Source organism: Salvelinus fontinalis, chromosome 4, assembly GCF_029448725.1.
Source record: "Salvelinus fontinalis isolate EN_2023a chromosome 4, ASM2944872v1, whole genome shotgun sequence".
NCBI classification, from domain to species: domain Eukaryota; kingdom Metazoa; phylum Chordata; class Actinopteri; order Salmoniformes; family Salmonidae; genus Salvelinus; species Salvelinus fontinalis.
Genome location: NC_074668.1, coordinates 56,257,353 through 56,279,264, shown reverse-complemented (window position 1 = coordinate 56,279,264; position 21,912 = coordinate 56,257,353). Strand labels below are relative to the sequence as shown.

Genomic DNA, 21,912 nt, shown 5'->3' with positions numbered 1-21,912 from the left:
CCTCACCAGGGGTGATGGTCGGATTCGCGTTTATTGTCGAAGGAATGAGCGTTACACTGAGGCCTGTACTCTGGAGCGGGATCGATTTGGAGGTGGAAGGTCCGTCATGGTCTGGGGCGGTGTGTCACAGCATCATCAGACTGAGCTTGTTGTCATTGCAGGCAATCTCAACGCTGTGCATTACAGGTAAGACAGGTAAGACATCCTCCTCCCTCATGTCGTACCCTTCCTGCAGGCTCATCCTGACATGACCCTCCAGCATGACAATGCCCCCAGCGAAGAGCCCGGATCTCAATCCCATTGAGCACGTCTGGGACCTGTTGGATCGGAGGGTGAGGGCTAGGGCCATTTCCCCCAGAAATGTCCGGGATCTTGCAGGTGCCTTGGTGGAAGAGTGGGGTAACATCTCACAGCAAAAACTGGCAATCTGGTGCAGTCCATGAGGAGATGCACCGCAGTACAAAAATGCATCTGGTGGCCACACCAGATACTGACTGTTATTTTTTATTTTGACCCCCCTTTATTCAGGGACACATTATTCCATTTTTGTTAGTCACATGTCTGTGGAACTTGTTCAGTTTATGTCTCAGTTGTTGAATCGTATTTTCATACAAATATTTACACACTTTAAGTTAGCTGAAAATAAACGCAGTTGACAGTGAGAGGACGTTTCTTTTTTTTGTTGAGTTTACATCTAGTACATAGGTTTGGGGACACTTAGGCTGTGTTTACAGACAGCCCAATTCAGATATTTTGCCTATAATTGGACAAAATATTAGGATTGGGCCCAATTACAGTCAGACCATCCACAGTTATTTCAGGACACAAGTCACAGGCAGAACATCACAATCTCAACCCTTGCAGCCTACCCACCTCCTAAAAATAAAACCCCATCATGCTTCTCTTAGTAATCGTGATGAGAGTGCATATCGCAAAAGCATACACAACAGACACACACTTTAAACAAATCATAGCCAACTTGTTTAATCATTATTTTACTGCAACAGTGTCAGAGAGGAGAATGGAGGAGTAAGAGGAAGCCGAGGGCCACATGAGATAGTGCTGTTATAAATTTGAAACTTTGATTACACAACAGAAACATGACTCATGGCTGGGGTAGGGAAACTATCAACACGAGGAACCGAGTCAGGAAAACACAGATTAAGAAGTTCAACTTCAGCACATGTTAAAATAACAATCTCGCTTTAACATGTTGGTCACAATGATTTGTCTTATATTAGCCAACAAGGTGAAAAATCTGTTGTTGTGCCCTTGAGCAAGGCACTTAACCCACCGTACTACTATGGCTGACCCTGTAAAACACATTTCACTGCACCTGTCCCCTGTGTGGCAATAAAACAATCTTTATTTGTAAGGCATAGTATAGTTCCCGAGGTGAAAACAATTCGTTCCACAAATGGCGATTAAACATTTAATACTTCAACTTAACTGTGGAGGCTCACAACTTAACTGTGGGCACACATCCAAAAGTGTACACATGATGCAATTGACATTTTAACCTGTATACATGAGATATTGATGTGACGGATTCATTTGACTATTAAGAGATATCATGTTAGTCTGGATACGAGTCTTTTTAGCTAACGTTCCACTCCTTGCCACACCTGTCATTTGCCAAAGAGACCAGGCAATCATGATGTCAATATGAACAGCTCTTTTTTCAGTGATCTTCAGTTATGTGCAAAAGGTTACAAACAGCGATTGTTGAAAGAATAGATTTTTTTTTTTTTAAGACAACCACTGGTATGTATGCCACACTTATAAACAACTAATATTGCCACATTCTGTGTGCTTATTATTTCCCAGTGCTAAAACAAGCAAATTAAAAAGTATTACTTAACTAAATATAATCTATTTGAAATCATTAAAAGTTCTTAAATTAAAAAACTGTCTTACCATCCTTGGCTGTGAAATTAAAATCTATGCTAAAAGCAGGATAAAAAATACCAATGAGTATCACCCAAAACAAAAATACTGAGTAAGAACAGCTGTGACCCTCAAATAAAAGTGGCACACGGGCACAGCCAGACACGGGCACTGTAATCTCCCCTGCATCAACCCTGCAGTAAAACGGGACCGTTTTTATGTTTCCCGTCTCCCTGAGACACCTCCCCTTATGGCGACACAACATCAAGTCCCGTGATTCATATGAGCCACACCCATATTCCTGCTAGGTCAGTTGCTCCAGTCGGTGACATCCTCTCAGCCCAGGAAGGTGAGGCCCGCCATGACGCTGAAGCCCAACAGGATGAAGAACACCTTGAGCAGCTGGTTCTCCGGGGAGTTCAGCTCGTGAGGCAGGATCTCCATGAAGGTGATGTAAATAAAGGTCCCGGCCGCCAGCCCCTCCAGGATGGCCTGGATCAGAGCGCCTGCTGCCAGCTGGGCCTCGATAACCCCGATGCCCACTCCGATGCCCAGCGGCGACATCATGGCGAAGACGCCCACGTAGGCCGCAACCCACATGGGTGGGACCGCGCTCTGGACCAGCTTCACCGACAGGCTGAACACGATGATGCTTTTGTGGACCACAATGGCGATGCAGATCTCTAATACCTGGATAGGATAGAGAAAACGAGATTAGAGGTTAAATTCCTCTCCTACATCCTTTCATCATCACAGCAAGATGAAGAAAGCTGTATAAGATCAACACAAGCTGTAGAAATGACTGGTATATAAATTATATATAAATTACTTATTTGAAAAGTCTATTAACAGGTTAGCCTACATAGATCTGTCACTTCAAGCCAGATAATGTCTTTGATCAACCAGAGAAAGCGGTTTAAAACGGACATTATACTCCAAAGTAGGCAGATGTTTTCAGACCTCATAGTAGTCTAATATCAAATTAAGTTCACATCCCAAGCCATCTGTTTTGTAGATCCAGGGTCGTATTCACTACGAAACAAACGGGCAAAAACAGGGAGGGATCTACCTGAATTTGTCCAATAAGAAACACTTGTTTTTGCTTTCGCTATATTTAGTTTTTGTGATAGTGCAAAATATTTTTGCTACGGTGTGTACAAATGAATACCACCCTTCTATAATCCACAATCCCAAATAAATGGGAAAAAGATCATTTCCAGATTTCCGGTGCTGCTCTTTTCCATTTATTTGGGGTTGAGGCTATAGCTGGATCTACACAACCAATTACATGGGATGTGGACATGACATCAGACTATGTTTGAGATCTGAGAACATGTGACAACTTTTGATTTGAATGTAATGTCCCTTTACCAGTTAAAAAGTGACATTCCCGTCTTTCCCACTCCTCTTCTTTCTACCACAGTGAGTGCTCACGTCAATCAATGTGTCAGAAACTTGCATGTCTTTATAGTGTATTGACTTTTGGTCAAAAATCCCAGAGCCTTTTGTCATTAGAATCCGCTGACATGGTGCATGCTGTGTGAGCGATGTTATACTGAGGATGTGAGAGAAAGCGCATGGAAATAATACATGTCTCACTTCCCTCTGCCTCTCTACATTGCATAAATGAACAAGAAACTCTAAACCTCCTGACACTACGTGTGATTGGAATGAGTTGTCCTGGGGCTTTCTCCTTCTAAGCACAGCAATAACCTTCACTATGCTTTTTGTGATGGAAAGAGACTGCCCTGAATACCAACAAAGGACAATACAGTGAAAAGGAGAACTGTCTGTGAAGATAAAGTCCAAGAGCACATCACATGAAAAGCACGGGTTAGAAATAGACTTTATTTCCCCCCCCACCCAACAGAAATAACACCATTCTCCCTGCATTGTAATTTACAACTTGATGAGAGCTAAGTAAATGAGTATCTTGTTTGGGAATTCTAAAAATGGCACGTGTTTCAGATGCATTTTACCTTCTAAATCGTTGGGAGACGAATGTGAAACCAGTCATATGGCAGCAAACTGAAGCATGTCAACTTTCCCATTGTATTGTTTAGGAACTGCTGTTACATTATGCAGAATTGAAATTGTACGGCCTTTTAAAAATTGCAAGGATGGGCCCTCTCGAATGTATTAATTATAGGCTATCCCGAGTTTCTCTGTTTCCTATCATCTTAAATATGAGCCACGATCAAAATCGACCATTAGTACGCCTAACAACCACACATATTTTTGTAAAACTGCCAATTTACTTTTAGTTCTCTTCAGTTGGTATAGCCTACTTTACCGTTCCATTTAATTACATAGTTTTGATGACCGACATTTGCTTCCTCTAAACGACATCACGGCCATGTGGTTGTTGCTGAGGATCATTAGTAACAGTTGATAGTATAAAAGAAAAATGACATGAAGGCTAATTAAATCGTTATGAAGCGGAGCGCAACAGTTTGATCCCGAACGCATGGCGCAAGACTTGGCTGTGTATAGTCACAGTTTCATGGTTAGTGTAGGCACGAGACGAGGGCATAGCTTACACTATTCTCCCTATTATAATTATATGACCACTAATCGTCCAATATTACCGTGGGTTGAAGAACTGAATGTGGCAATTTTTAGAATGAGTCAAACCAGTTCTTTCTTTCGTGCATAAGGGCTCTCTTTACCAGTTTATGAATTATAAATACTTTCCTAACCCTAAATAATCTACAAGATCAGAGTATTTTTTATTTATTTTACTGACCAATTGGTGCTAAAACGGACACAAATATGCATATTAGATAGCTTTCTTTCATGATCCATAATATTCTGAACCCATTCTCTCTAAATAGTTTCGAATGAGTCTGTGGACAAAATACTTACTAAAAAGGTACATCGTAATTAAAGGGATCATTTAAGATTAATGTGCTGAAATCCCTATTGAATGAAAACTCCATGAGAAAATCTGTTGGCAAGTAGGAGGGTTTTCAGCGGTTGAATTACATTTGTTCAGCACGCGCAAAGGAATCACACCTGCAAATCCTGTATGCACCTGCTCAAGGTAAGTCTGAATAGCAACTACTGAGAAATGCGTAGGAAAAGCTTGCGTAATTTCCTAAGTCGGAATTGGGCCCATTATGAGTAGGGCTGTGAAGACAGCAATATTTATTTTATATTTTATATTATTGGCAAAAATGAAAACATGAAGCAGACCAAACTCTTTGGTCCTTTAAAAACCTACCTCATGTAAAATATTGTTAGCTATAGCTTGGAAAATAAATAAATGTGACTCTGGATGAAAAGATAATGATATTTGTTTCAAACATTAGGGCTGTTTTCCAGAGGCCCATTTGGGTTTACTCCAGATAGACACTTATACGAACAACAAATTACACACACACATCTCATCTGCCCAGACCTGCATGTTTACACCCCCATCCCCATTGCCTGCATTATTGTTTTCCCACTTGGCCTTAAAATTGTTCCAATTTGTTTTTCCTCGATCACCAATACTATTTAAATAAATCATTTATGTTTTTCCATTGTGTTAATGTCGGATTGATTGATTTCCACGTTTTTAGTATACGTTTTTGCCAAGATGGTTGATTAGAAGAGAATTGTCCAGCCCATTGGCAATCTCACTACACCCCCATATGCCATGTCTTGAAATATGCAGACAGACAGATTAAAAGTACATTTATGATATTAACAGCACAAAGTAAATGGACCGTCCTCAAATGTGCGCTCAGTCAGAACTTTTGGGTATGCTCCAGCAGAGATCTGTATACAATGACGAGATGCTCATGTCTCCGCCCTAACAATGGGAGTCGTTGTCCCAAAGGCGACAAGCTAAGGTCCAAAATAAGCCCATAGAAATGCATTAGTCTTATTTTGGATAGATTTTGTCAAGTGAAACCTCTAGCTTCATCTCTTCCTCTCTGGCTCTATTCTCCCTCCCAATGAGTCTCTCGCGCCAGACAACTTACGTGAGACTAGATCGGCTCTATCAGGTACAGATGGTGCTAAAGCAAAAAGCTCATTGTAATTAACTTGCAAATTAATTATTATTATACCAGTCATGGGAGCCTGGGACCTGATAAATCAGACATCTACATCCAACAACATTCGAAGGACAGAGGGATACACTAGCTAGAACTTTCTGATCGCAGATCTGGTAGAACAAAAAAGCATGACTGTGACTGGCCAATTTGATTTGTTTCCCCCGTGGTGTTCATCATGTACTACTGTAGGGGACAGGGTGACATGTGTGCACTAAAACAGCTTAAAACCGGGTGCATCACTGTTGGCTGTCGGGCCAAGGAGGTCATAAGTGCTCCAGCTGGGAATTAGGTGCTCCCGCTGCCATTGAATGTAATAAAGGTTTAGACAGAGGCGGAGTCATAGTGATTTGCAATAGACATACAACAATAAAACATAATGATTTGTCATTGTCAACATATCTAAACATGCCTATGTTGGTTTAGTTTGTAAGCTCAAATGGGCAGTGATGTCCAACGGTCCTATAAAAAACGAAATACTTTCTTATAGAATATGGGGTCATCCTGCAGGTGGTTTCTCAAACGTATAAAATATTTTAAAGAATCTGCTGAGTCTAAGTTAAGGAGGGTTTCCCTCCAAAGTCGAGAGAGAAGACCTGGTTGTACACTCCAGCCGCTAACAAGCTACTTGCATCTGTAGTCACATGTCCACAATACTGATATTAATTATTAAGTTTTTCACCTGGAAGCTTAGCCAAGTTTATTAAAACTCTACACTCAAGCAGTTGTGATATGTTGAATTTGATTACTGTAATCAATTACTGCAAGGCACATTATGACACAACCAGGTATAAACAGAGTTGAACAAGGAAGTAAGGCTCTGAGAAAATGTACTTGACGTGTGTACTAGAGAGTTCTCTCCTGGGCGCTCTGTCATGTCTTTCTGCTTCGACGCCTGTTATGTCTCTGCTTGTCTTTGTCAATAAAACATCTCATACTCTGGCAGCCATCCTGATCTTTCTTCATTGTTGATTTCCCCGACACCTTCAAATCACAAAGCATGATAACATTTATTAGCCAGCTACAGTAATTTTGAGAAACATTAGGAAATAGTTTGGTAGATGTTGGGCAAATAAACCAGTTATCTACCTTTGATTAGCAGCAGGCTGGCTATAGCTAGCTGGTCGCTTGCTAGCTACGTCGGGGGCCACATGTGGTGTAGTAGCAGGATTACAAGATTGTTATATTTATGCACCAAATGGTTGTTTTATTTAATAAAGAAAGGTTCTTTGGACTCTCTCTCCTTTTCGGAGTTAACTGAGGGAAGTATTTTGAAGCTTGGGCTGGCAACCGATTAAGTAATGGCTTGGTGCTAAAAAAACCTACAGCTGGCATTCCATAGATCAGATGTGGTGGGTGTCAACGAGATAGAGAGCCTGGAGGAACAGAACAAAGGCCCCAGTATTCCTAATTATCTTGGCATCTGGGAGACAACACCAGAGGCAGATGACCACAGGATGAACCCAAAGTGTTGAACCAGCTACGACTGAGCAATCTTGGTACCAGGAATAAGGAACAGCATGGTCTGTAAGGGGTAGGCTCTCGGTCCAACAGTCAAGACGGTTGGGTCGGCGGTTTCATCATTGCAATAATTAATCGATATTGATTAAAGATGATTGATTGAAGAAAGGACAAAGTCTCTCTCACTTGAATAGAATATTCCACCACAGTGGCCTGGGTTCCTGTTCGGTAAGCCAGCCCTGTGTCGATGGAATTTTGGGGGACGAAAACATAAATACATGCTGGAATAGCTAAACAGTTAACTAGACAGATATACTTTTTGTCATGTAGTGTGAAGACACCTGCTTGAACATCTCATTCCAAAATCATGGGCATTAATATGGAGTTGGTTCCCCTTTTGCTGCTATAACAGCCTTCAGTCATCTGGGAAGGCTTTGCTGCAGGGGACTTGCTTCCATTCAGCCACAAGAGCATTAGTGAGGTTGGGCACTGATGTTGGGCAATTAAGCCTGGTTCGCATTCTGCGTTCCAATTCATTCCCAAAGGTGGTCGATGGGGTTGAGCTCAGGGCTGTGCAGGCCAGAAAAGTTATTCCAGACCGATCGACAAACCATTTCTGTATGGACCTCGCTTTGTGCATGGGGGCATTGTCATGCTGAAACAAGAAAGGGCCTCTCCCAAACTTTCGCCACAAAGTTCAAAGCACAGAATCATCTAGAGTGTCATTGTATGCTGTAGTGTTAAGATTTCCCTTCACTGGAACTAAGGGGCTATGCCCTAACCATGAAAAACATTCCCAGACCATTATTCCTCCTCCACCAAACGTTATAGTTGGTACTATGCATTGGGGCAGGTAGTGTTCTCCTGGCATCCACCGAACCCAGAGTCATCTGTCAGACGGTGAAGCGTGATTCATCACTCCAGAGAACGCGTTTCCACTGCTCCAGAGTCCAACGGAGGCAAGCTTTACACCACTCCAGCCGACGCTTGGCATTGTGCATGGTAATCTTGGGCTTCTATGGTTGCTCGACCATAGAAACCAATTTTATGAAGCTCCCAACGAACAATTCTTGTACTAACGTTGCTTCCAGAAGCAGTTTGGAACTCGGTAGTGAGTGTTGCAACCGAGGACAGATGATTTCTATGTGCTACGCGCTTCAGCACTCCCGTTCCGTGAACTTGTGTGGCCTACCACTTCGCTGCTGAGCCGGTGTTGCTCCTAGACGTTTCAACTTCACAATAACAGTACTTACAGTTGACCGGGGCAGCTCTAGTAGGGCAGAAATGTGACAAGTCAGTATGACGGTGCCACGTTGAAAGTCACTGAGCTCTTCAGTAAGGCCATTCTACTGCCAATGTTTATTTTTTTATTAACCCCTCCACCACCCCCCTCTTCGAAGGACAAATATATTTTTTTACAGCTTTTCTGCTACATATACATTTTGCATACATGGTACTTTTAAATAAAGCAGTCACATAACAATATTACATTACCAAACATAAACTCTTTAATCCCAAACCCCAACCACTCTCAGCCCATCCCACCTATCACCATAGACCAAACTCGTTTGGTTTCCTTGTGCCATATAGTTTCAATTGCGCTGTGATGTTTTACATAATTTGTGAACCCTTGTCATCCTATAGTATCCACAGATTGTGAGCTAAAGATGAAAACCTTTAGTACGAGTATTATTCTGTTATTTATTGACTGACTATGGCTTTCCAAATCACCCAACACTGCTATTTGTAAGGTTAATTTTAAGTGCATGTTGTGATTTTTTAAAACAATTCCTGAACCTGTGACCAGAAACAAGCTACATAGGGGCACTGCCAGAATAAATGATCTATTGATTCTGTCTCTTCGAAACAAAATCTACAGAGCTGAGATTGTTGTATGCCCCATACATATAGCATTCTGTTGGTGGCAAACAATAATAATTTATATAATATAATAATTTAAATTGAAAAACTCGAAGTGTTGAATCAAATATAGTTTTTTTGTACCAGTTCATAAACCATGTGCCATGGAATTGGTACATCGAAAATCTCTTCCCATTTATTCTGCAACCTGTATGGCACAGCTGTCAACATTTTTGTACTCAAATGAAACTGGTATTTTTTTTTATGCCTTTCAGTCAATTTGTATCTTTAATATATGGCAGGCAAACAAGTTCCCTACCTTCTTCCTTTTTCTACTTGCCTCCTCCATTTTTGTGGTAGTGCTGCAATAAGTTAGTTGTAAATTTGGATTGAGCAGATATTCCCATATTTTTTCGATAGCTGCATATGTGACATAACTCCTCCGTTACTATTCATAATTTCATTAATAAATATAATACCATTTAAAAAAATGTCCATAAAGAATGTTTTTCATTAATCAGTATATTTGAGTTTAACCATAACATTTGTTCTATCTTTTCTGGAGGATAAAACTGAAAATTGTAACCAGTGTCATATGGCTTGTTTAAGAAAAGACGATACTTTAAACAAAATTTTATTTTCAATTAGGTCGGAAATTAAAAGTTGCAATCTGTATAAAGGCAAAAAGGCAATTTTTGAACAAAGGATGAGCATTTCTTAACGATCTACTGGAGAACCATTTTGGTTTTAAGTATAACTTATGTATGAATGACGCTTTTAGTGAGAGATTTAAAGCTTTAATATTGAATTTTAGCCCCCCAAACTCATATTCATTATATAAATAGGCACATTTAATTTTGTCTGGCTTAGCATTCCAAATAAAATATTTTTTGCTCATATGATTTAAAAAACGAGTTGTCTGAATTAGGCAGTGCCATTAGTAAGTAAGTAAACTGTGATAGGATCCCCTCTCTCCACTGGGATTCTCTGCCTCTAACCCTATTTCAGGGGCTGAGTCACTGGCTTACTGGTGCTCTTCAATGCCGTCCCTAGGAGGGGTGCGTCACTTAAGTGGGTTGAGTCACTGACGTGATCTTCCTGTCTGGGTTGTGCCATGGCGGCGATCTTTGTGGGCTATACTCGGCCTTGTCTCAGGATGGTAAGTTGGTGGTTGAAGGTATCCCTCTAGTGGTGTGGGGGCTGTGCTTTGGCAAAGTGGGTGGAGTTATATCCTGCCTGTTTGGCCCTGTCTGTGGGTATCATCGGATGGGGCCACAGTGTCTCCTGACCCCTCCTGTCTCAGCCTCCAGTATTTATGCTGCAGTAGTTTATGTGTCGGGGGGCTAGGGTCAGTGTTATATCTGGAGTACTTCTCCTGTCTTATCCGGTGTCCTGTGTGAATTTAAGTATGCTCTCTCTAATTCTCTCTTTCTTTCTTTCTCTCTCAGAGGACCTGAGCCCTAGGACCATGCCTCAGGACTACCTGGCATGATGACTCCTTGCTGTCCCCAGTCCACCTGGCCGTGCTGCTGCTCCAGTTTCAACTGTTCTGCCTGCGGCTATGGAACCCTGACCTGTTCACCGGACGTGCTACCTGTCCCAGACCTGCTGTTTTCAATCTCTAGAGACAGCAGAAGCGGTAGAGATACTCTCAATGATCGGCTATGAAAAGCCAACTGACATCTACTCCTGAGGTGCTGACTTGTTGCACCGTCGACAACTACTGTGATTATTATTATTTGACCATGCTGGTCATTTATAAACATTTGAACATCTTGGCCATGTTCTGTTATAATCTCCACCCAGCACAGCCAGAAGAGGACTGGCCACCCCTCATAGCCTGGTTCCTCTCTAGGTTTCTTCCTAGGTTTATGCCTTCCTAGGGAGTTTTTCCTAGCCACCGTGCTTCTACACCTGCATTGCTTGCTGTTTGGGGTTTTAGGCTGGGTTTCTGTACAGCACTTTGAGATATCAGCTGATGTAAGAAAGGCTATATAAATACATTTGATTTGATAACACTATTGAAATTGATTGTGGTAAATTAATTAATATTTTTTGAGATGTGAATACCAAGTATGCCAATGTTTGTCTATGTAGATTGCATGGCTGTGTGCTAAATTGTATACACCCGTCAGCAAAATGTGTGGCTGAAATAGCAGAATCAACTAATTGAAGGGGTGTCTCCATACTTTTGTATATATAGTATATAAAAGAAAATTGACTGCATCCAAGATCTCTATCCATTGTTTTCAACATAATCTACCTCCTTTGCATAAATCGATTCATGGACCATCAATATCCGGATTGCATCCAGTTTACACCACCAACTTCAGGATAGGCTATACCAGAGAGAAAGAGGCAAATTGCAAGGCCCAAAATCAGTTTCTCCAGCAGGTGGCATTTTTTTCAACCACCAAGCAAGGAGTTTTTAGTCAACAAAAATTGTTATGGCTTATTTGCTACGTGAGGCTTATTTGATCAAATACAAGTTTTGTAATTCTTAGTTTGTTACAAGTGCACTGATATACAGTACCAGTCAAATGTTTGGACAACTACTTATTTACGGGTTTCTTTATTTGTACTATTTTCTGCACTGTAGAATAATAGTGAAGACATGAAAACTATGCTGGAAAAGCATTCCAGGTGAAGCTGGTTGAGATAATGCCAAGAGTAAGCAAAGCTGTCATCAAGGCAAAGGGTGGCTACTTTGAAGAATCTAAAATATATTTGGATGTTTAACACTTTTATGGTTTCCACATGATTCCATGTGCTATTTCATATGATGTCCTCACTATTATTCTACCGTGTAGAAAAAAGTACAAATAAAGAAACGCCCTTGAATGAGTAGGTGTGTCCAAACTTTTAACTTGGTACTTTATGTAGGACACGTGACATCCTGGCATCTTTGAGAAAAACGTTCAATTGCAGTGTCATTGGCTAGAATGGTCCCACCTGATCTTGCCTCCTCCAACTGCCTTCCATATTTGAAGACATGTATTTTCATTGTTATAGTGGCCACTTGAGTATCTGGTCAATATAAATAGATCATCTGTGGCTATGGACACGCCTGGTGCGCAAAATTGATGACGTATGTCGCGCAGCCAGAGTTGAGTGGGGACAAATGGATCGGTTCAGTCAGTCGTCGTAATGAGCCCTCCCCAACGAACTAGTTTATGCTTGTGCCTAGAAACGTCAGCAAGAATGTGAAACTTGTCTGCCGAAGTTGGGACTTGGGAGTGTTCAGAATCATTCCGTTTTAATTGAACTACAAAAGCAATAAATGTGCTTTAGCGGTCACCCTGGCCTGATATTAGCTACTTAACTTAGGTGGTATCCAGATTTTCATAACGTCCTTGATTTACGGTATTACCGGCATAGCCCAAAAGGGGCGTTAAATGCAAGTAAAGCCCATTGGGTCTCTAATACCAGAATGCTAACAGAATTTCCACAAACTAATAGCTAAATCACAAACTAACATAACTAATGACAAAGACAGGCAAATCCAGATCAAAGTTATACAGGCATAACTAGTAGCTACCGAATGTCATTTTCAGTGAGTGTGGACATTTACAAGTGAACAAGAAAAATTGTGCAAATGAATAAAGTTCTGATGCAGGCTTTTCTGAAGGAATAGCAGCATGTGTACATGGAGCAAAGGGGTGAACAACAGAGGAGGAAAAACACTAGTAGGAAGCACAGGGCATAACTCATCCAGAGCTCTTTGACGTCTGGCAGAAAGCCATTCTAAAAGGTTTGATGGCAAACATTTAGTAGTGAATTGCATTCAAGTGCATTCAATGCATTCACCTGCATTGCTTGCTGTTCGGGGTTTTAGGCTGGGTTTCTGTACAGCACTTTGAGATATCAGCTGATGTAAGAAGGGCTATATAAATACATGTGATTTGATCACCTCATGTGCGCCGCACAACAGAGACTCACCGCTAGATATACGCTGAACAAAAATATAAAAACGCAACATGTAAAGTGTTGGTCCTATGTTTCATGAGGTGAAATAAGATGCCAGAAATGTTCCATATGCACAAAAAGTGTATTTCTCTCAAATTTTGTTTACATCCCTGTTAGTGAGCATTTCTCCTTTGTCAAGACAATCTATCAACCTGAGGAGTGGCATATCAAGAAGCTGATTAAACAGCATGATCATTACACAGGTGCACCTTGTGCTGGGGACAAGAAAAGGCCACTAAAATGTCCACCAGAGCAGAATTCAGCAGTGCGTCCAACCAGCCTCACAACCACAGACCACTGGTATGACGTTGTGTGGGCGAGCGGTTTGCTGATGTCAACGTTGTGAACAGACTGCCCCAGGATAGCGGTGGGGTTATGGTAAGGACAGCCATAAGCTACGGACAACAAACACAATTGCATTTTATCAATGGCAATGTGAATGCACAGAGATGCATACTGTGACGAGATCCTTAGACCCATTGTCGTGCCAGTCATACGCTGCAATCCCCTCATGTTTTAGCATGATAATGCACTGCCCCATGTTGCAAGGTTCTGTACACAATTCCTGGAAGCCGAAAATGTCCCACTTCTTCCACGGCCTGTACACTCACAAGACATGTCACCCATTGAGCATTTTTTGGATGCTTTGGATCGACATGTACGACAGCGTGTTCCAGTTCTTGCCAATATCCAGCAACTTCACATAGCCATTGAAGAGGGACAATATTCCACAGGCCACAATCAACAGTCTGATAAACTCTATGCGAAGGAGATGTCGCGCTGCATGAGGAAAATGGTGGTCACACCAGATACTGACTGGTTTCCTGATCCATGCAGCTACTTCTTTTTTTTAAGGCATCTGTGACCAACAGATGCGTATCTTTATTCCCAGTCATGTGAAATCCATAGATTAGGGCCTAATTTATTTATTTAAATTGACTGATGTCCTTGTATGAACTGTAAATCAGGAAAATCGTTGAAATTGTTGCATGTTGCGTTTATATTTCTGTTCAGTATAAATAATACAAATTGTATTTTCATTTGAAGAAAGAAGTAGTTGAATATTATTGGAATGTATTTGAAGATACACTTGGAAAGTATTGGCATGCATTTGAAATGTATGGGTACATTTGTTTTAGCTGACCCAGTGCCACAGGTGGGCAGATATTTCACTTTTAGGACCAAGATAATGGTTTAATATGTTCCCCGGGCAAGCTAAAACAAATGGACCTATTGTGCATTTTAAGTACAGCTCGCTCTCCAGCACCTACCTTTGAGTCTGTGGTCTGTAGCCCGATGGCCAGGCCCTCGAACACAGAATGCAGGGAGAGCGAGAAAAAGAGCATGAACGAGCGAAAGGAGGAGTGGGCCTGGAGGTCCATGTGGACATGGTGGGCACTACCCTCCAGGTCGGTGGACGAGGCTTTCTCCTGCCCGTGCCCATGGCTGTGCCCGTTGGCCTGCATCAGAGGTGCTCTCTCCTGGTCTGACCCTTGCATGGCATCTTGTCTGCAGTTCAGAACGATCCTCTCCACGATGAGCACAGTGAAGAAGCCTGCAGCCATGATGAACTCTGGGAGGGGGAAGCTGGTCTGTTTGAGATAGAGGTGAAAACAACAAAAGTAAGAGTTCTGTTTAAATAAACGCCAAGGATTAGGGATATATATATATATATATAAAACAATGAAAGAAATCCTTAACACATCACCAGGTAATGAGCCTGTGGATTAATAACTTCCGCACTAACTAGCACATTTCCCCATGTTTTACAGATACAATAGAACTAAAGTATAACTGTTGTAACTATCCCTTAATACATTGGTTTGTGCCATGGATAATCATATAGCTTTTTGTCATTTTACAAAGGGGATGGGAGTGTGGCACTTACGTCCACCCTCCGTGCGTCCAGCTCAGCATTGATGTCCGACAGGTAGTCTGGGATGATGTCCAACAGACAGGCAGCCAGGAAGACGCCTCCGGCAAAACAGCTGATGAAACTCAGGACCACCCGATGTGTTTCTGCATGATAAAAAATGCAACTGTTTAATGACTTTTTCCACATTTTGTTGTTGCAGCCTGAATTTAAAATAGATCAAATTGAGATTTTTTGTGTCACTGACAATATCCCATAATGTCAAAGTGGAATTATGTTTAATTTTTACAAATTCATAAAAAACAAAAAGCTGAAATGTCTTGAGTCAATAAGTATTCAACCCCTTTGTTATGGCAAGCCTACATAAATAACTTCAGGAGTAAAAATGTGCTTAACAAGTCATAATAAGTTGCACGGACTCACAGTGTGCAATAATAGTGTTAAACATGATTTTTGAATGACTGCCTCATTTCTGTACCGCACACAGTCGAGCAGTGAATTTCAAATACAAAAGACCAGGGAGGTTATTCAATGCCTCGCAAAGGGCACCTATTTGTAGATGGGTAAAAAAAGTTATAATAAAAACTAAATAAAAATCAGATATTGAATATCCCTTTTAGCATGGTGAAGTTATTAATTACACTTTGGGTGGTGTATCAATACACCCAGTCACTACAAAGATACAGGTGTCCTTCCTAACTCAGTTGCCGGAGAGGAAGGAAACCGCTCAGGGATTTCAACATGAGGCCAATGGTGACTTTAAAAAACGCCTAAAACATCCTACTCAATCACTTTTTATAGCTACTGTTTACAGGCTTCCTGGGCCATATACAGCGTTCCTCACTGAGTTCCCTGAATTCCTATCGGACCTTGTAGTCATAGCAGATAATGTTCACATTTTTGGTGATTTTAATATTCACATGGAAAAGTCCACAGACCCTCTCCAAAAGGCTTTCGAAACCATCATCGACTCAGTGGGTTTTGTCCAACATGTCTCTGGACCTTCTCACTACCAGAGTCATGCTCTGGACCTAGTTTGTCCCATGGAATAAATGTTGTGGATCTTAATGTTTTTCCTCATAATCCTGGACTATCGGACCACCATTTTATTACGTTTGCAATCGCAACAAATAATCTGCTCAGACCCCAACCAAGGAGCATCAAAAGTCGTGCTATAAATTCTCAGACAACACAAAGATTCCTTGATACCCTTCTAGACTCCCTCTGCCTACCCAAGGACGTCAGAGGACAAAAATCAGTTAACCACCTAACTGAGGAACTCAATTTAACCTTGCGCAATACCCTAGATGCAGTTGCACCCCTAAAAACATTTGTCATAAGAAACTAGCTCCCTGGTATACAGAAAATACCCAAGCTCTGAAGCAAGCTTCCAGAAAATTGGAACGGAAATGGCGCCACACCAAACTGGAAGTCTTCCGACTAGCTTGGAAAGACAGTAGCGTGCAGTATCGAAGAGCCCTCACTGCTGCTCGATCATCCTATTTTTCCAACTTAATTGAGGAAAATAAGAACAATCCGAAATTTATTTTTGATACTGTCGCAAAGCTAACTAAAAAGCAGCATTCCCTAAGTGAGGATGGCTTTCACTTCAGCATTAATAAATTCATGAACTTCTTTGAGGAAAAGATAATGATCATTAGAAAGCAAATTACAGACTCCTCTTTAAATCTGCATATTCCTCCAAAGCTCAGTTGTCCTGAGTCTGCACAACTCTGCCAGGACCTAGGATCAAGAGAGACACTTAAGTGTTTTAGTACTATATCTCTTGACACAATGATGAAACTAATCATGGCCTCTAAACCTTCAAGCTGCAAACTGGACCCTATTCCAACTAAACTACTGAAAGAGCTGCTTCCTGTGCTTGGCCCTCCTATGTTGAACATAATAAATGGCTCTCTATCCACCGGATGTGTACCAAACTCACTAAAAGTGGCAGTAATAAAGCCTCTTGAAAAAGCCAAACCTTGACCCAGAAAATATAAAAAACTATCAGCCTATATCGAATCTTCCATTCCTCTCAATTTTTTTTGAAAAAGCTGTTGCGCAGTAACTCACTGCCTTCCTGAAGACAAACAATGTATACGAAATGCTTCAGTCTGGTTTTAGACCCCATCATAGCACTGAGACTGCACTTGTGAAGGTGGTAAATGACCTTTTAATGGCGTCAGACCAAGGCTCTGCATTTGTGCCGTTTCTGATGTGCCGTTTCTGATACCATCGATCACCACATTCTTTTGGAGAGATTGGAAACCCAAATTGGTTTACACGGACAAGTTCTGGCCTGGTTTAGATCTTATCTGTCGGAAAGATATCAGCTGGTAGGGCCTCCCGGGTGGTGCAGTGGTCTATAGCTGCGCCACCAGAGACTCTGGGTTCGCGCCCAGGCTCTGTCGCAGCCGGCCGCGACCGGGAGGTCCGTGGGGCGATGCACAATTGGCCTAGTGTCGTCCGGGTTAGGGAGGGTTTGGCCGGTAGGGATGTCCTTGTCTCATCGCGCTCCAGCGACTCCTGTGGCGAGCCGGGCGCAGTGCGCGCTAAACAAGGGGGCCAGGTGCACGGTGTTTCCTCCGACACATTGGTGCGGCTGGCTTCCGGGTTGGAGGCGCGCTGTGTTAAGAAGCAGTGCGGCTTGGTTGGGTTGTGCTTCGGAGGACGCATGTCTTTTGACCTTCGTCTCTCCCGAGCCCGTACGGGAGTTGTAGCGATGAGACAAGATAGTAATTACTAGCGATTGGATAACATGAGAAAAGGGGATAAAATTTATAAAAATAAAAAAAGATATCAGTTTGTCTCTGTGAATGGTATGTCCTCTGACAAATCAACTGTACATTTCGGTGTTCCTCAAGGTTCCGTTTTAGGACCACTATTGTTTTCACTATATATTTTAACTCTTGGGGATGTCATTCGAAAACATAATGTTAACTTTCGGGACGACACACTGTACATTTCAATGAAAAAGAAAAATTAAAATTAAATGAAAAATAGTGAAGCCCCAAAATTGCCCTCGCTAGAAGCCTGTGTTTCAGACATAAGGAAGTGGATGGCTGAAAACGTTCTACTTTTAAACTCGGACAAAACAGAGATGCTTGTTCTAGGTTTCCCAAGAAACAAAGAGATCTTCTGTTGAATCTGACAATTAATCTTGATGGTTGTAAAGTCATCTCAAATAAAACAGTGAAAGACCTCGGCGTTACTCTGGACCCTGATCTCTCTTTTGACGAACATATCAGGACTGTTTCAAGGACAGCTTTTTTCCATCTACGTAACATTGCAAAAATCAGAAACTTTCTGTCCAAAAATGATGCAGAAAAATGTATCCATGCTTTTGTTACTTCTAGGTTAAACTACTGCAATGCTCTACTTTCCGGCTACCCAGAAAAAGCACTAAATAAACTTCAGTTAGTGCTAAATACTAGACTAGACCCAAAAAATGTGATCATATTACTCCAGTGCTAGCCTCCCTAGACTGGCTTCCTGTTAAGGCAAGGGCTGATTTCAAGGTTTTACTGCTAACCTACAAAGCATTACATGGGCTTGCTCCTACCTATCTTTCCGATTTGGTCCTGCCGTACATACCTATACGTACGCTACAGTCACAAGATGCAGGCCTCCTAATTGTCCCTAGAGTTTCTAAGCAAACAGCTGGAGGCAGGGCTTTCTCCTATAGATCTCAATTTTTATGGAATGGTCTGCCTACCCATGTGAGAGACGCAGACTCGGTCTCAACTTTTAAGTCTTTACTGAAGACTCGTCTCTTCAGTGGGTCATATGATTGAGTGTAGTCTGGCCCAGGAGAGTGAAGGTGAACGAAAAGGCTCTGGAGCAACGAACCGCCCTTGCTGTCTCTGCCTGGCCGGTTCCCCTCGCTCCACTGAGATTCTCTGCCTCTAACCCTATTACAGGGGCTGAGTCACTGGCTTACTGGTGCTCTTTCATGCCGTCCCTAGGAGGGGTGCGTCACTTGAGTGGGTTGAGTCACTGATGTGATCTTCCTGTCTGGGTTGGCACCCCCCCTTGGGTTGTGCCGTGGCGGAGATCTTTGTGGGCTATACTCTGCCTTGTCTCAGGATGGTAAGTTGGTGGTTGAAGTTATACCTCTAGTGGTGTGGGGGCTGTGCTTTGGCAAAGTGGGTGGGATTATATCCTTCCTGTTTGGCTCTGTCCGGGGGTATCATCGGATGGGGCCACAGTGTCTCCTGACCCCTCCTGTCTCAGCCTCCAGTATTTATGCTGCAGTAGTTTGTGTCGGGGGGAAAGGGTCAGTTTGTTATATCTGGAGTGCTTCTCCTATCTTATCTGATGTCCTGTGTGAATTTAAGTATTCTCTCTCTAATTCTTTCTTTCTCTCTCTCAGAGGACCTGAGCCCTAGGACCATGCCTCAAGACTACCTGGCATGATGACTCCTTGCTGTCCCCAGTCCACCTGGCCGTGCTGCTGCTTCAGTTTTAACTGTTCTGCCTGCGGCTATGGAACCCTGACCTGTTCACCGGACGTGCTACCTGTCCCAGACCTGCTGTTTTCAACTCTCTAGAGACCGCAGGAGCGGTAGAGATACTCTTAATAATCGGCTATGAAAAGCCAACTGACATTTACTCCTGAGGTGCTGACTTGCTGTACCCTCGACAACTACTGTGATTATTATTATTTGACTATGCTGGTAATTTATGAACATTTTAACATCTTGGCCATGTTCTGTTATAATCTCCACCCGGCACAGCCAGAAGAGGACTGGCCACCTCTCATAGCCTGGTTCCTCTCTAGGTTTCTTCCTAGGTTTTGGCCTTTCTAGGGAGTTTTTCCTAGTCACCATGCTTCTACACCTGCATTGCTTGCTGTTTGGGGTTTTAGGCTGGGTTTCTGTACAGCACTTTGAGATATCAGCTGATGTAAGAAAGACTATATAAATACATGTTATTTGATTTTGATGAAGCTCCGTAGCCTGACATCAATGAACAGCCAAACCTAAACTATTCGGTTTAACCAAAATAACGTTGCCATCAACAGAGGCATATCCAATATATCTAGGAACAATACTTGAAATGTGTCTGGTTGAATGAGTTCTTTGCTGTCGAATATGCGTTTAAAACACGTTATACAGGTCTCCCTACTCCTGTCTGTAAAAGCGGGAGAGTCCTTGGTAGTTTACTCTCATGTGACCTATAAATGGACTCCAATGACATGGCAGCCCACACAGGCGGGAAATAGTATACACTGGATCAAAACCTGTTTTAAACACTTATGTGATAGTGAAGGACGCGTTCAACACGAATCGTAGGTATTGTTCTTAGAGATATCGGATATGCCTCGTTGATGGGAAATCGAATAGTTTAGGTGGATGGAGGAAAGGACGCCAAACAACGGACGCTTCCGTAACGAGCCATTTGGCTCTTTTGCTCAACACATCCCAAGTGTGGAATTGCACGGGGTTACAGCATAATACTAGCCAGCTAGTATGTAACTTGTAGGCTACCTACTGAAACGTACCTGTCCCACTGGTTTCTCTGAACCACTTCATCCGAGCAGGGATAAATCCGAAAAATACGGTCAGGAGTAACAAACCCACGAGGGCGCCTATTTTCACCTGTAACAAGTAGTCCATCTCGATTTGTTACTATAACGTTACCGGGCTGAATCAAAACAAGCAATTTTGGGACAAGCCTAGTAAAATAGCGATTTAATACGCCATACGAACATGTTTGCGTTACTGAAAAACAAAAACCTATGCTATTCGAAAACTCATCCCTGCTACACAGACAATTTCACAAGCTATTTATGCGCCTGCTAACTAACGTTATGTGTTTACATTGTCCAGCAATGTGTTGGAGGACTTTGCGCTAGTAGTCTGCAGCACAACTGATGACGTCACCTGTGTATGGTAATGAGGGAATCTTAAAAATAAAAATCCGCATTTCAAAACATGACTTTTCCGCCATCGTGTGCCAGCATAAATTCCTGCTGTTAGGATAGGTAATATTTGCGTCCTCTTCCTGGTAGCCACGCCTACTATGCTAATTTTAAGACTGCAGCTCGATTTTCTCAGACAGCGCAGCTCATTGCTGAGTCCACAGAAAGTTACGAATTCTTACTAGGCACATAACGCCTGACCTGATTCTTGTGACCAAACGGGGAAATTGAATCAATCATGATGTCTCACAACGTACAAGGCCTACTAGGAATGTGGTTGCTTAGTGTGTTCCACAATGTAGCTCTTTGTCATGCTAGGCCTAGATCTAAACGTTACACTACTCAATGGGATCGCAGATTCATGACTATTCGCATGTACAGACCCAATAGCTTAGCAAATTCTTGACACAAACCGGTGCGCCTGTGTAGTGTAACCCGTTCAAGGGCACTTAAATCAAAGCTTGATGAGGCCTGGACTTTCCCAAGCCCTGTCCTAGGTTTTCCAGCGAGCTAGGTAAATCTGCTTTTATTTTTAATATGCCATATTGATGGAACAAAATTCAAAATACATTTCCTCATGATGATCTGGTGCTGTTTAGGCAATTTTAAGTATTAATTGGGGAGTAATGTAACTGTTTTCTGGGTGATAAAAAAAATAAAAATAATTGTGCTTCCCATAACTGTGTTTTTGTATTTTAATGTGTATATTTGTTTTATTATAATAATAATAATGCTAAGAGGCGATCCTTCTTGTGATGATGCGTTCTTCATGAGTTGTAACTGAAAATCTACTGGCATTTGGAAAGTTTGAGGTGAGGGAGAAATGGGACAAACATCCCATTGAAACCCTGCATGCAGAGTTCTGTAAGATTCTCCTACATGTCCAGAGGAAAACTACA

The 21,912-nt window shown here is 42.0% G+C and overlaps 1 protein-coding gene across 1 annotated transcript; it reads right to left on the bottom strand.

The window, feature by feature from the left end:
* Nucleotides 1–968: 968 nt before the first annotated feature.
* Nucleotides 969–21,117, bottom strand: LOC129854021 (zinc transporter ZIP1-like). The gene is made up of 4 exons (XM_055920621.1): nucleotides 20,594–21,117; nucleotides 15,103–15,233; nucleotides 14,486–14,806; nucleotides 969–2,577 (listed from the first exon to the last, which is right to left on the bottom strand). Exons 1-4 carry the CDS (start codon nucleotides 20,706–20,708, stop codon nucleotides 2,224–2,226), a joined length of 921 nt encoding a protein of 306 aa, XP_055776596.1. The 5' UTR covers nucleotides 20,709–21,117; the 3' UTR covers nucleotides 969–2,223.
* Between the last annotated feature and the right edge of the window lie 795 nt (nucleotides 21,118–21,912).

What these genes read in the sequence shown, in the direction of transcription:
- LOC129854021 (XM_055920621.1), bottom strand. Translation starts at nt 20,708, where the DNA reads ATGGACTACTTGTTACAGGTGAAAATAGGCGCCCTCGTGGGTTTGTTA. An exon ending in CAGAGAAACCAGTGGGACAG is followed by an intron (nt 15,234 to 20,593) that starts GTACGTTTCAGT and finishes TTTATCATGCAG; the next exon opens with AAACACATCGGGTGGTCCTG. An exon ending in TACAGACCACAGACTCAAAG is followed by an intron (nt 2,578 to 14,485) that starts GTAGGTGCTGGA and finishes TATCCTATCCAG; the next exon opens with GTATTAGAGATCTGCATCGC.